At 42.7% G+C, this 14,638-nt stretch overlaps 1 protein-coding gene across 1 annotated transcript in view; it reads left to right on the top strand.

Moving 5' to 3' along the window:
- The window catches only part of PAPSS1 (3'-phosphoadenosine 5'-phosphosulfate synthase 1), a 287,717-nt gene extending 279,264 nt beyond the window's left edge, over nucleotides 1–8,453 (top strand). Inside the window, exon 12 of the mRNA XM_082242974.1 lies at nucleotides 7,984–8,453. Within this exon, the coding sequence (XP_082099100.1) occupies nucleotides 7,984–8,122 (139 nt within the window). The 3' untranslated portion in view covers nucleotides 8,123–8,453. The remainder of the gene's footprint in view (nucleotides 1–7,983) is intronic.
- The last annotated feature ends 6,185 nt before the right edge of the window (nucleotides 8,454–14,638 follow it).

Here is a 14,638-nt window from a genome sequence, read left to right as displayed (position 1 = left end):
CTCCAGAAGTTTACATACTATTGATGTCAAACTGACAGGCCTATAATTTCCCAGGATATGCCTCTGGCCCTTTTTGAATATCGGAATCACGTTAGCTTTCTTCCAATCCCCTGGTACATCTCCTGTCCTAATACTGTCAGCAAAGATCACGAACAGTGGTCTGGATATAACCTTACTGAGTTCCTTGAGTACTCTCGGATGTACGCCATCCGGGCCTGGTGATTTGTTTGTGTTAAGTTTATCCAGCCTTTCCCTGATTTCACCCTCTGTTAGCCATAGTGGCAAGTCCTGTGTATTACTACTAACCATACAGTCATGGTCAGTGTACCCCTCCGTTTCCTGTGTAAAGACTGACGAGAAAAAAGCATTCAGCACGGTTGCTTTTTCAGTGTCCTCTGTAACCATCCTCCCATCATTGTTAATTATGTGTGCAATATGCTCTGCCCTAGTTTTTTTGCTGTTGATATATTTAAAGAATTTCGTTGGTTTTTTTTTACTATCCTCCGCTATTTGTCTCTCAAAGTTGATTTTAGCCATCTTGATTTCTTGTTTACTTTTCTTATTTGCCTCCTTGTATTGCTCGAAAGTCGATACTGTGCCCTCTGATTTATACTTCTTGAAGGCCAATTTTTTTCCCCTAATAAGTTTTTTGACGCTACGGTTTAACCAGCCAGGTTTGGCTTTGTCTCTTCTAAATTTATTTCCCATAGGAATGCACTGCAAGATGCCTTTGCCTAATATGTTCCTAAAGCATTCCCATTTTTCCTCTGTGGTCAGGGATCCCAGGGTTTGGTCCCAGTTTACCCTTTCCATCAATGAGTACAATTTTGGAAAGTTTGCCCTTCTGAAGTTTAGGGTTCTTATGTTCCCCACTTGCCTTGTTATATTGTTATTTATACTAAATGTGATCATCCTGTGATCGCTAGAGCCCAGGTTGTCCTGGACTCCTACCTCCGAGATTATGTCTGGGTCATTAGTGATCAATAGATCCAGGACTGCATTTTCTCTAGTCGGAGAATCCACCAACTGTGACATGTAATTATCCAGTAAGGTTTCCGTGAATAGGCGGGCCTTCTGTGAGTGTGTAGTCCCCTCGTCCCAGTCAATGTCGGGATAATTGAAGTCCCCCAATATGATGACTGATCCCAATTTTGCCACTTTACTCATTAGTGCTAAGAATTCCAGCTCTACCTCCTCCCCTTGGTTAGGTGGCCTATAGCAACCCCCCACAATTACTTTCCCCTTTTCTCCTTCCCTATGGAGTTCAACCCACACAGATTCTAAATCCATGCTCATCCCATCCGTAATGTCACTCCTTTCTATCACCTTTATATTGTTCTTGACATAGAGACATACCCCTCCCCCTCTTTTTCCTACCCTGTCCTTCCGGTACACCGAATACCCTTGGATATTGGCCAGCCAGTCATGTGAGGGGTCGAACCAAGTCTTTGTTATTCCCACAAGGTCTATGTCCTCCTCATGTACCAATATTTCCAACTCATCCATTTTATTAGCTAGGCTCCTGGCATTAGCATATACCCCTCTTAGTTTTACGGAAGTTAAGCGCAATTGGCGGTTATGTTTATTCCTGTTTGGTCTGAGATTTTCCTGCACAGACCTGCCAATTGACATTGTGGACCTACTGTCGCTGCTGACCCTACAGCTGCCTTCAGTCCTCTGCTCCCTCCTGACTGACTCTACTTCTGAGCCCTCCCCCCGTCTCTTAGTTTAAAAGCCCCTCCAACTTGGTGGCCATCTTTCTCCCCAAAAGAGCTGTACCGTCCCCATTAAGGTGCAGCCCATCCTTACTAAAGAGCCGGTAGCCGACTGAGAAGTCAGCCCAGTTCTCCAAGAACCCAAACCCCTCCTTCCTACACCAGTTCCTCAGCCACTTGTTAAGTTCCCTAATCTCCTTCTGCCTCTCCTGTGTGGCTCGAGGTACAGGCAGTATTTCAGAGAAAACCACCTTGGAGGTCCTTTTCCTCAATCTATTACCTGAAATCGTTCTTAAGGATCCTCCACCTACCTTTAACTTTGTCATTAGTGCCCACATGCACCATGACCGCTGGGTCATCCCCAGCCCTGCACAACAATCTGTCTGCCAGATCTGCGATATGCCAAACGCGGGCGCCCGGTAAACAACAAACTGTTCGGTTCACGAGATCTTTTTTACAGATTGCCCTCTCTGTCCTCTTGATAATTGAGTCCCCAACTACCACAACCTTTCTAACCTTTCTTGAGTTACAGCCCCCCTTCTTCCTGGAGCCGTCCCTCCCCTGGCAGCTGGGGGAGGGTGCATGCTCCAGCTCTGCCACCCCTGAGTTGATATCCCCCTCGACCTGCAACTCGGCAAATTTGTTACGGTGTACCAACTCAGGATTGGCCTCCCTGGCACTCATCCCTCTACCCTTCCTAACAGTCACCCAGCTGCGTACCTCTGCTGCTTGCGTCTCCTCTATTCCTCCCTCCTCTATGCTGGCCCCTGCCAGCGCCTGATAGGTAATGTCCAAGCTCCTTTCCAGGTTGTTGATGCCACGCAGTGTTGCCACTGTGTTCTGTAGGTCCAGGATCTGGTCTAACAGAGCAACAAGTCGCTCACATCTTGCACAGCAGTATTCACCCTCGATTGGTTCATCAAGGAACGCATACATGCAGCAAGAAGTGCACTGAGTGGCATCCGCAATCCTGTCGGACATTATTACCCACTACTCTATGGGGATATATTAACGACCTGCTCTTCCTTACCTACACTACCTCTATCTCCCCTGGTACTAAACCTGGGGTCCTCACCAGTCGCTAATATACTAACCAGTCGCTAAGATACTCACCAGTCGCAAGATACTCCCAGTCGCAAGATACTCACCAGTCGCAAGGATACTCACCAGTCGCAAGGATACTCACCAGTCGCAAAGATACTCACCAGTCGCAAAGATACTCACCAGTCGCAAGGATACTCACCAGTCGCAAAGATACTCACCAGTCGCAAGGATACTCACCAGTCGCAAAGATACTCACCAGTCGCAAGATACTCACCAGTCGCAAGGATACTCACCAGTCGCAGGATACTCACGAGTCGCAAGGATACTCACCAGTCGCAAAGATACTCACCAGTCGCAAGGATACTCACCAGTCGCAAGGATACTCACCAGTCGCAAAGATATTCACCAGTCGCAGGATACTCACCAGTCGCAGGATACTCACCAGTCGCAAGGATACTCACCAGTCGCAAGGATACTCACCAGTCGCAAGGGTACACACCAGTCGCAAAGATACTCACCAGTCGCAAGGGTACACACCAGTCGCAAGATACTTACCAGTCGCAAGGATACTCACCAGACTTCCCAGGTACTCAGTTGCAGAGACAGTCACACAGCAGTCAGTCGCAGCACTGTCAAACAGCTATTGATTTCTCACCGAGCTCAGTCACACAGCTTTCTCCCTGTTTGCAGCTGCTGCCTTACTCACAGCTGCTGCCACACACACACACACACACACACACTGGGACGGATGTCTCCTCCTCCTCTTCTTCCAGGCACTAAGGGAGGGAGGCAGTTTCCGACCTCCACCGCCGCGCTCTGCCTCGGTCCCTGCACCCGGTATCCTGGTGCGGTTGTTCACGTCCCTGCTGCCGCTCCCTCTGCTCTTCTAGCGGCTCCCGTCCTCCACCGCCGCTCAGTTGATGGTTACCGGCCCCCTGCACGGTGCACCCGCACCCCTTGTGCGGCTCCCCCCGCACGTGTCCCCGCAGCTCCTCTTCCTCCTCGCTCCCTTGCCGCACGTACACACACTTCCGGTTTCTCTCAGCGCCGCCTCCGGTTGCGTTGTGATGTGTCCCACTTGTTGATTCTTCACAAAAAATTACAGTTTTATATCTTGGTTTGAAGCCTGAAATGTGGCAAAAGGTCGCAAAGTTCAAGGGGGCCTAATATTTTCGCAAGGCACTGTAAATGTCTATCTGAAATCTCAAAACGATATTCCTGTACCAACGAATGTTATGAATTATTTATTTATTATAAAGTTGGAAAAAATATTAGCAAATAAAAAAAATATATGTACAATTGCGACACAAGTCATATTGTGTCAATTGTATGGTATTAAAAATTACCTTTCCTATATAATCTGCAGCTCTGGGATTTTCTGTAAAATGCAATGCAATATGGCTACCTGAAGGTGTTCTTTACATAGCATAGATGCTAAGAATATTTTTTACTTTCTGCTAAAAAACATATCAATTTAAAAATTTAACAAAGCAAATGTTTTCATCAATTTATGCCATTATCCATTTTGCTACATATTTTTATAAAAAATCACAATAAGCGTATTGTGATTGGTTTGCGCAAAAGTTATAGCATCTACAAACTATGGGATATAATATGGAAATTTTAATTATTATTGTTTATTTATTTTTTTAATAGTAATGGCAGCGATTAGGGACTTATAGCGAGACTGCAATATTACGGCAGACGTATCGGACACTAACTGACACTTTTTTCGGAACCAGTGATACTAATACAGTAATCAGTGCTAAAAATATGCACGGTCACTGTACTAATGACACTGGCTGGGAAGGGGTTTACATCAGGGGCAATCAAAGGGTTGACTAGCCTTTTTTTGTTAACTGTGTTGGAGATTTTTTTACTAAGGGAAGGCATGGATCCATGTTCCTGCTTTGCAGGAACACAGGATCCATGCCTTCTGTACTGACAGAATGGCAATCTGCCTTGTTTACATAGGCAGACTGCCATTCTGCCTGTGTAATGAATGGCTGGTGGACATTGAGTCTGTGGTACCCGCTGATCGGCTCCCGCTGTGCATAATCACAGCGCGAGCAAACCCGCTACCTAGAAGTGTGGGATCTTCTGTAAATATACGTAATCCAGCACACAGCTGCTGCCCTGTAGCAGCAAAAATGCTATAGGGCTGTCGGCAAGAGGTTAAATCTAAAAACATTTAGAATGCTGATTGCTGCCCACCTTTTCCATTGCTGCACATAGCTGAGTAACAGCTATACCCTTCAGCACTCGTTCTTTACATTGCTGAGAACAGTGTTCATCTTTCATGCCTTTTGTACTGTACATTCATATTCAGACATCCCATGCAACTGCTGTAACCTAAAAATTGATGTAAGTCTATAAAAATAAAACTTTTTAGCACCAGACACAGTGGTCCTGGGAGCGGCACGCTGCGTATCCCAGGGGAGCAAGCCAGCATATGTCGCCTGACCTGTAGCTGCCTCCTGCTTACAATAAACTACTGTAGGAGGGCGGCAATTTAAAAAACAGGCTGATTGATATATATATATATATATATGTGTGTGTGTGTAGATACAGTATCTCACAAAAGTGAGTACACCCTCACATTTTTTAAATTTTTTTATGTGACAACACTGAAAAAATGACACTTTGCTACAATGTAAAGTAGTGAGTGTACAGGTTGTATAACAGTGTAAATTTGCTGTCCCTCAAAATAACTCAACACACTGCCATTAATGTCTAAACCACTGGCAACAAAAGTGAGTTAGCGCATGCCCCCCCCCCCCCCCCCCCGTGAAAATGTCCAAATTGGGCCAAATTAGCCATTTTCCCTCCCCAGTGTCATGTGACTCGTTAGTGTTACAAGGTCTCAAGTGTGAATGGGGAGCAGGTGTGTTCAATTTGGTGTTATCGCTCTCACATAATGGTCACTGGAAGTTCAAACCATGAATGCCAACATGTACTGTGACATACTAAAACAGAGAATGATCCCCTCCCTTTGGAGACTGCACCGCAGGGCAATATTCCAACATAACCCCAAACACACCTCAACAACTACCACTGCCTTGCTAAAGAAGCTGAGGGTAAAGGTGATGGACTGGCCAAGCATGTCCCCAGACCTAAACCCTATTGAGCATCTGTGGGGCATCCTCAAACGGAAGGTGGAGGAGCGCAAGGTCTCTAACATCCACCAGCTCAGTGACATCGCCATGGAGGAATGGAAGAGGACTCCAGTGGCAACCTGTGAAGCTCTGGTGAACTCCATGCCCAAGAGAGTTGAAGCAGTGCTGGAAAAATAATGGTGGCTATACAAAATATTGACACTTTAGGCCCAATATGGACATTTTCACTTAGGGGTGTACTCACTTTTGTTGCCAGCGGCTTAGACAATAATGGCTGTGTATTGAGTTATTTTGAGGGGACAGCAGTTTTACACTGTACACTCACTACTTTACATTGTAATCATTTCTTCAGTGTTGTCACATGAAAAGATATTTTATTATATTAACAAAAATGTGAGGGGTGTACTCACTTTTGTGAGATACTGTATGTGTGTGTGTGTGTGTGTGTGTGTGTGTGTGTGTGTGTGTGTGTGTGTGATATATATATATATATATATATATATATATATACACGGGTGTGTGTGTATATGTACAGTCAGGTCCATGAATATTGGGACATCGACACAATTCTAATCTTTTTGGCTCTATAATGGATTTGAAATGAAACAAACAAGATGTGCTTTAACTGCAGACTTTAAGCTTTAATTTGAGGGTATTTACATCCAAATCAGGTAAAGGATGTAGGAATTACAACAGTTTGTATATGTGCCCCATCAGAGAGAGATAGAAAAAACATTAGGTGTGGACAAATCAACTGTTTGGAACATCCTTACAAAAAGAGAACGCACCATTGAGCTCAGCAACACAAAAAGACCCGAATGACCACTTAAAACAACTGTGGTGGATGACCGAAGAATTCTTTCCCTGGTGAAGAAAACATCCTTTACAACAGTTGGCCAGATCAAGAACACTCTCCAGGAGGTAGGTGTATGTGTGTCAGAGTGAATACAGAGGGTTCACCACAAGATGTAAACCATTGTTGAGCCTCAAAAACAGGATGGCCAGATTAGAGTTTGCCAAACAACATCTAAAAAAGCCTTCACAGTTCTGGTACAACATCCTATGGACAGATGAGACCAAGATTAACTTGTACCAGAGTGATGGGAAGAGAAGAGTATGAAGAAGGAAAGGAACTGCTCATGATCCAAAGCATACCACCTCTTCAGTGAAGCATGGTGGTGGTAATGTCATGGTGTGGGCATGTATGGCTACCAATGGAACTGGTTCTCTTGTATTTATTGATGATGTGACTGTTGACAAAAGCAGCAGGATGAATTCTGAAGTGTTTCCGGCAATATTATCTGCTCATATTCAGCCAAATGCTTCAGAAATCATTGGACGGCGCTTCACAGTGCAGATGGACAATGACCCGAAGCATACTGCGAAAGCAACCAAAGAGTTTTTTAAGGGAAAGAAGTGGAATGTTATGCAATGGCCAAGTCAATCACCTGACCTGAATCCGATTGAGCATGCATTTCACTTGCTGAAGACAAAACTGAAGGGAAAATGCCCCAAGAACAAGTAGGAACTGAAGACAGTTATGGTAGAGGCCTGGCAGAGCGTCATCAGGGATGAAATCCAGCGTCTGGTGATGTCTATGCGTTCCAGACTTCAGGCTGTAATTGACTGCAAAGGATTTGCAACCAAGTATTAATAAGTGAAAGTTTGATTGATGATTGTTAATCTGTCCCATTACTTTTGGTCCCTTTTAAAAAGTGGGAGGCACATATACAAACTGTTGTAATTCCTACACCGTTCACCTGATTTGGATGTAATTACCCTCAAATAAAGCTGAAAGTCTGCAGTTAAAGCACACCTTGTTTGTTTCAGTTCAAATCCATTGTGGTGGTGTATAGAGCCAAAAAAAGATAAGAATTATGTAGATGTCCTAATATTTATGGACCTGACTATATGTGTGTGTGTGTGTGTGTGTGTATATATATATATATATATATATATATATATATATATATATATATATATATATATATATATATAGTGTGTGTATCTATTGTATTTTTTTACAAAATCGGTATCATCCATATTTTCATGATAACTCTACTTGTCTAAAACTTTACTAACCTACTGATATATTTTTTCTTTTCCAGTGCTGAAGACTTTGATTTTATTTCTGGAACTCGAATGCGTAAACTGGCTCGTGAGGGACAGAATCCACCAGATGGTTTCATGGCACCAACAGCCTGGGCTGTGCTGAAAGACTATTACAGAGCTTTAGAAAAGGCATAAAAGGGCTCTAGTACTTGTACTTTCTTAGACCCTTAAAGGACCATGATACTGCTTCTTGTTCTTGCCAATTAACATGTTTCTGAAGACCAGCATTTGTACATCTTTACGCTGCGCTTGGCTTTTAGATTAACTCCTTTGTAAACTACTCTCAATCATGTTTTAAATCAGACTAATTCATTTCAAATGAATAAACTGTTGCTATGTGCTATCTCTTGTCTGCAGCCTCTCCAACTTTGGGTCACTGGAGAATAGTATGCTAACACATGGATGTTCTATTCTTGCTGATCGTGATAAGACAAATGACTTCCAATAACCTTAAAACCTCCTTTACATAGTTTTCAGTAAAAATGCACTTTTTTTTTTTTTTAATACATAAAGCTACACCATTCAAACGGTTTGCTTATGCCACATATGTATACAATGTGAAATATTGGTATACTAAAGGCATGATACATTTATATATATATATATATATATATATATATATATATATATATATATATATATATATATATATATATATATAAACAACTTGTATGCATAGTCCCAACTCTCCTCTCCATGACCTTAGTTATTTATTGGCCCATCTAATGGTCATATCCCTATCTTTTTAGCCTTTTTGATGAGCCATCACTATCTTAGTAGCCCTTTTCATGGCTTCCTATGCTTTCTTGGTCTCAGCAATAAAATCAAAGGTTACAATTTTCTCATTTCTGCAAACATAATTATTACATTTGTCTTCATTATGGAAAGGGCAAAGAAAAGTAATTTGGTGGAGGGGGGATTATGGTGCGGGTTGTTTTTCAGGGGTTGAGCTTGGCCCCTTAGTTCAAGTGAAGGGATCCCTTAAGGAGTCAGCATACCAAGACATTTTGGCCAATTTCATGTTCCCAACTTTGTGGGAACCCTTTGCGGATGGCCCATTCCTTTCCCAACATGACAGCACACACAAATGCACAAAGCAAGGTCCATAAAGACATGGATGCACGAGTTTGGGTTGGAGAAATTTGACTGGCCTGCACAGACTCCTGACCTTATCCCAATAGAACACCTTTGGGATGAATTAGAGCAGAGACTGCAAGCCAAGCCTTCTAGTCCAACATCAGTGCCTGAGCTCACAAATGCACTTCTGGAAGGATGGTCCCAAACATTCCCATAGACACACTCCTAAACCTTGTGGACAGCCTTCCCAGACGAGTTGAAGCTTGTATAGCTGCAAAGGGTGGGCTACCTCAGTATTGAACCCTACAAAATTAGACTGGGATGCCATTAAAGTTTAAATGCCTGTAAAGGCAGGTGTCCCACAACTTGTGACAATATAGTGTGTGTGTGTATATACAGTATCTCACAAAAGTGAGTACGCCCCTGACATTTTTGTAAATATTTTATATCTTTTCATGTGACAACTCTGAAGAAATGACACTTTGCTACAATGTAAAGTAGTGAGTGTACAGCTTGTATAACAGTGTAAATTTGCTGTCCCCTCAAAATAACTCCACACACAACCATCATTGTCTAAACCGCTGGCAACAAAAGTGAGTACACCTCCAAGTGAAAATGTCCAAATTGGGCCCAATTAGACATTTTCGATCCCCGGTGTCATGTGATTCATCAGTGCTACAAGGTCTCGGGTGTGAATAGGGAGCAGGTGTATTAAATTTGGTGTTATCGCTCTCACTCTCTCATACTGGTCACCGGAAGTTTAACATGGCACCTCATGGCAAAGAACTCTCTCAGAATCTGAAAAAAATAATTGTTGCTCTACATAAAGATGACCTAGGCTATTAGAAGATTGCCAAGACCCTGAAACTGAGCTGCAGCTCAGTGTCCAAGGCCATGCAGTGGTTTTACAGGACAGTCTCCACTCAGAACAGGCCTCGCCATGGTCGACCTAAGAAGTTCTGTGCATGTGCTCAGCACCATATCCAGAGGTTGTCTTTGGGAAATACACGTATGAGTGCCGCCAGCATTGTTGCAGAGGTTGAAAGGGTGGGGAGTCAGCCTGTGTTGTGCTCAGATCATATGCCGCACACTGCATCAAATTGGTCTGCATGGCTGTCGTCCCAGAGGGAAGCCCTTTCTAAAGATGATGCACAAGAAAGCCTGCAAACAGTTTGCTGAAGACAAGCAGACTAAGGGCATGGATTGCTGGAACCACGTTCTGTGGTCTGATGAGACCAAGATAAACGTATTTGTTTCAGATGGTGTCAAGCAAGTGTAGCGGCAACCAGGTGAGGAGTACACGTGTCTTTCCTATAGTCAAGCATGGTGGTCGGAGTGTCATAGTTTGCGGCTGCTGGCACTGGGGAGCTACAGTTCATTGAGGGAACCATGAATGCTAGCGTACTGTGACATACTGAAGCAGAGCATGATCCCCTTCCTTCAGAGACTGGGCCGCAGGGCAGTATGCCAACATAACGACCCCAAACACACCTCCAAGATGACCACTGCGTGGGTAAAGGTGATGGACTGGCCAAGCATGTCTTCAGACCTAAACCCTATTGAGCATCTGTGGGGCATCCTCATATGGAAGGTGGAGGAGCGTAAGGTCTCTAACATCCACCAGCTTCGTGATGTCATCATGAAGGAGTGGAAGAGGACTCCAGTGGCAATCGGTGAGGCTCTGGTGAACTCCATGCCCAAGAGGGTTAAGGCAGTGCTGAAAAATAATGGTGGCCACATAAAACATTGACACTTCGGACATTTTTACTTGGGGTGTACTCACTTTTGTTGCCAGCTGTTTACACATAAACGGCTGTGTGTTGAAATATTTTGAGGGGACAGCAAATTTACACTGTTATACAAGCTGTACATTTACTTTACATTGTAGCAAATTGTCACTTCTTCAGTGTTGTCACATGAAAAATTAAAGATAGAATAAAATATTTGCAAAAATGTGAGGGGTGTACTCACTTTTGTGAGATACTGTGTGTGTATATATATATATATATAATTATTATTCCAAAGTGTCAGGAGCCAACTGAGGCAAAAAAAATAAAGGAAGAATGTTAGTGTTAGTGTAGCTTCAGGCTACACAGAAATTGTAGGTCAGAACATTTCTCCAACTGAACAGGATAATTTTTACAGTTAGAATTATTTTAGTATGACCTTTTATGCAAGGATAGTTTTAAGGATGTAATGATATATCAGCTGCCAAAAATTACCGTCCGAAAATAGGGTTATTAGCATTTTGCCGATAGAAAAAAATATTCTGATAATGGCAAGCTGTGTCACATTGACTTCAATGCAAAATCGCATCCCATTGACTTTATTGCAAAATTGCATCCTGTTGACTTCAATGCAAAAATGCCCCCTATTGACTTCAATGCAAAATCACATCCCATTGACTTCAATGCAAAAAATGCAAGCCACATTTATAAAAGAAAAAAAAAATTTAATTTAATTAAACTGTCTTTTTCAGTTTTTGGCCAAGTGCATCCTGAATTTTCGGTTTCGGCCCTGTAATTTTTTATTTCGGTGCACCACTAGTTAGTTTTAAACATATTCAGTTCTATTTGATTTAAAAATACCTTTATTTTGTCGTTTGGGTTTACTGATTCCATAGAATGGGCTGTCTGCACATATTTCTCTTGTTATAAATGTGACCCTGACCATTTGAAGGTTGCTAGCATGCCTTGTAATCATTTTCTACCAAGCTTATATCTTGATTTCTCTCTGTAATTTGATAGACTCTTACTAGTACTATTTTGCTTTGCAAGTTTTTTTTTTTTTTTTAACAAGCAGACCAAGTTTTAAATATTCCTAAATGCTGTATTTCTAATTTGCATTAATTTTGGTGTGTAAACACCGTAACCTGTTAGATTCTCTTTGAAAGAGACTGATACAATCTTCATACTAACTTTTAGAGTGTACTTGAAGGATAGGTGCACCTTAGACACCTATTTCTCCAAGTATTGAAGGTCCCATCTTTTCCCCAAGCATTTCCATAGTAGATATACCGTATTTATCGGCGTATAACACACACTTTTTTCCCCTGAAAATATAGTGCAAACTGTGGGTGCGTATTATGCGCCGATATATATTTTTTCCAACGAGGGGGGGGGGGCGGGGATTGGGCGGTCCGCTCCGCCTCTTCTGGCCCTAGAACAGCCCTGCCAGCGTACTCTGCAGTTAAAAAAAGAATCACTGCCAGCCCTTTTTATAGATCGTTACTACATAATATATCACTGTCATTGAAAAACGCAGCCTCTAAATACCTTAGTAGCTTTGTTTTTGCTGGCTGCTCTCCTCCTCCCACTCCTCCTCCTCTGAGTGTAGCTTCAGATTGGTGGAGGAGAGCGGTCACATGACCGGCCATTGAACGTCAGAGAAGAGCAGTCACATGATCGGCCATGAAAGAACGGAGCTACTGAGGTATTTAGAGGCATCGGTTTACAACAATAACAGTGACACGTTGTAGGAAGCATCTATGGAAAGGGTCTGGCAGTGATTTTGTTTTTACTTTAGAGTACGCTGTCAGGGCTGTCTCAGGAGACTGGGGGTCTCCTGGGAGTGCAGGGGGGCTGTGCAATGTAAAGGGGGCTTTGTAATAAAAGGGGGCATGTAGTGTGCATGGGGGGAACTGTGCAATGTATAGTATGTATAGGGGGGCTGTTTACTGTTATTTTTAAATATTTAAAATGTTTTTTTCCTAAAACTTCCCTCTTAAAGTGAAGGTGCGTGTTATACGCCAATAAATACGGTATTTAAAATTTAGCTCCCTGTCCATGTTGTTGTTTTTTTTTTTTTTGTGTGGCCTACCTAATCCTGCACAGCAACTTTTAAAATCTTCTTACCTCAGTGCCCCATTCTTGGTGCATGTTCACTCTGAACCCCATTCTCTTCAGTAAGACAACCCATCATTACTTTTTTGTCCCATTTTTCATGATTAAAGTTCAGGGTTCACCGATGCAGGGAACAAGGTGCAAAAGTTAGAAGATTTTAAAGAGTTGCTTTGTAGCCCCAGGCTAGCCCTATAATGAAGATAACGCAGCAGGTACATTTAATTTAAGTGTTATTAAAATGCTGCGGTAGAAGATTCTTAGGAAAAAAAATTGTGTGCTTACTCTTTAATATTAATCATTTAAAAAAAGCATATTTTTAAAGAACGTGACCTTTTAAAGTTTTTATTAAGCCCAGCCCAGTGTTCTCAGACAGAATGACCCAGATCCAATATTCAGACTCCTTTGGAATTATTGAAGGCTTGTATGTACATACATAAGCTTTGAGCTGAATTGTAAGCAGTCCCTCTGTTGACTGATTGGTTAGTAGACCATGAAAACCTGCCGCTGTGATAACTGGAGTGGTGACTGAGGGTTGCAGCGGTTTTATACCCTTTTATTTTACTGAAAAGTTTGACTATTTACTTGACTTATTTTATTCTTTTACAGTTTTGCTTTCAGAACTTCTTTACTTTTTTTTACTTTTTTACTGCTCTACAATAATTGTGTATTTCATTATTTCCCAATTTCACGGTTTTGTTTTGTGCATTTAATTTTAGTTTAACAGACTTCAGCCTCATGGCCCATCTCAGTATTGTTTTGATAATCTAGTGTCTGCTTTCTGAAGTAATATTAAATGTTTATTTACTCAAGTGTAATGTGTGTTCCTTATTTCCGTGTAATTTGCAGAAGTACTTGTACGTGCTTGTTATCAGAGATCTGAAAGCATGGTAAAGTGGACCCATCATCAATGTGTCTCAGAACCTGTGAGGATTTAATTATGAAATCTTATACTTCCAACTTTTTTAAACATGCAAGTTCCAGGGCTATCTTACCAAATTCTGGCTTTACTCCCAAATGATTTGTTAACATAAATCATGCAGGATAGGTATTAAAGTGGAGTTCCACCCAAAAGTGGAAGGTCAGCTTACCTGCTTTTCCCTCCCCTCCGTTGCCACATCTGGCACCTTTCAGGGGGGAAGAAGGGAACAGGTACCTGTTTTTGACAGGTACCTGTCCCCACTTCCAGGAGACTCTGGACCCGCAAGGTCCCTCGGATGTTCAACTCCCCCCCTTTCTCCTTCCTCCGCCGCCAGGCCAGGTAGAAAGTGCAGCGCGCATTGCACATGCGCAGTAGGGAACCTGCTTTGAAGTCGAAAAGCTTTACTGCCGGTTTCCTTTACCACGAATGGCAGCGGCAGCACCCGAAAGCCAATCGGAAAATTGGCTGGGGTGCCAACATAGCAGGATCCCTGGACAGGTAAGTGTCCTAATATTAAAAGTCAGCAGCTAAAATGAACCTTCTCCCCAGGATATTGTACCTTTTTCGATCACTCCCGATACAGATAACTAAAGGGAAACTGCAGAAGCTTCAATCCAAGATAGTTCAGTTTATTTGGGGCTCCAGGGGACCCAGACTCCCACGGAGGGTCCTCTTCAGAAGCCTTTACAGGGGGGCCTAGGGGTCCCCCTGCTTTGGAGATACTACCAGGCCGCCCAACTGGCACAATTCTCGGTAGTTTATGCTATGGGGGGCAGACTGGATTGGGTTGACATGGAACGACAAGCGGTCCCT

This window comes from Pelophylax lessonae (assembly GCF_965119305.1).
Source record: "Pelophylax lessonae genome assembly, chromosome: 1".
Classification (NCBI taxonomy): Eukaryota; Metazoa; Chordata; class Amphibia; order Anura; family Ranidae; genus Pelophylax; species Pelophylax lessonae.
Note: the sequence above shows the minus strand (reverse complement) of the source record. Positions and strands in the feature narration are given on the sequence as shown.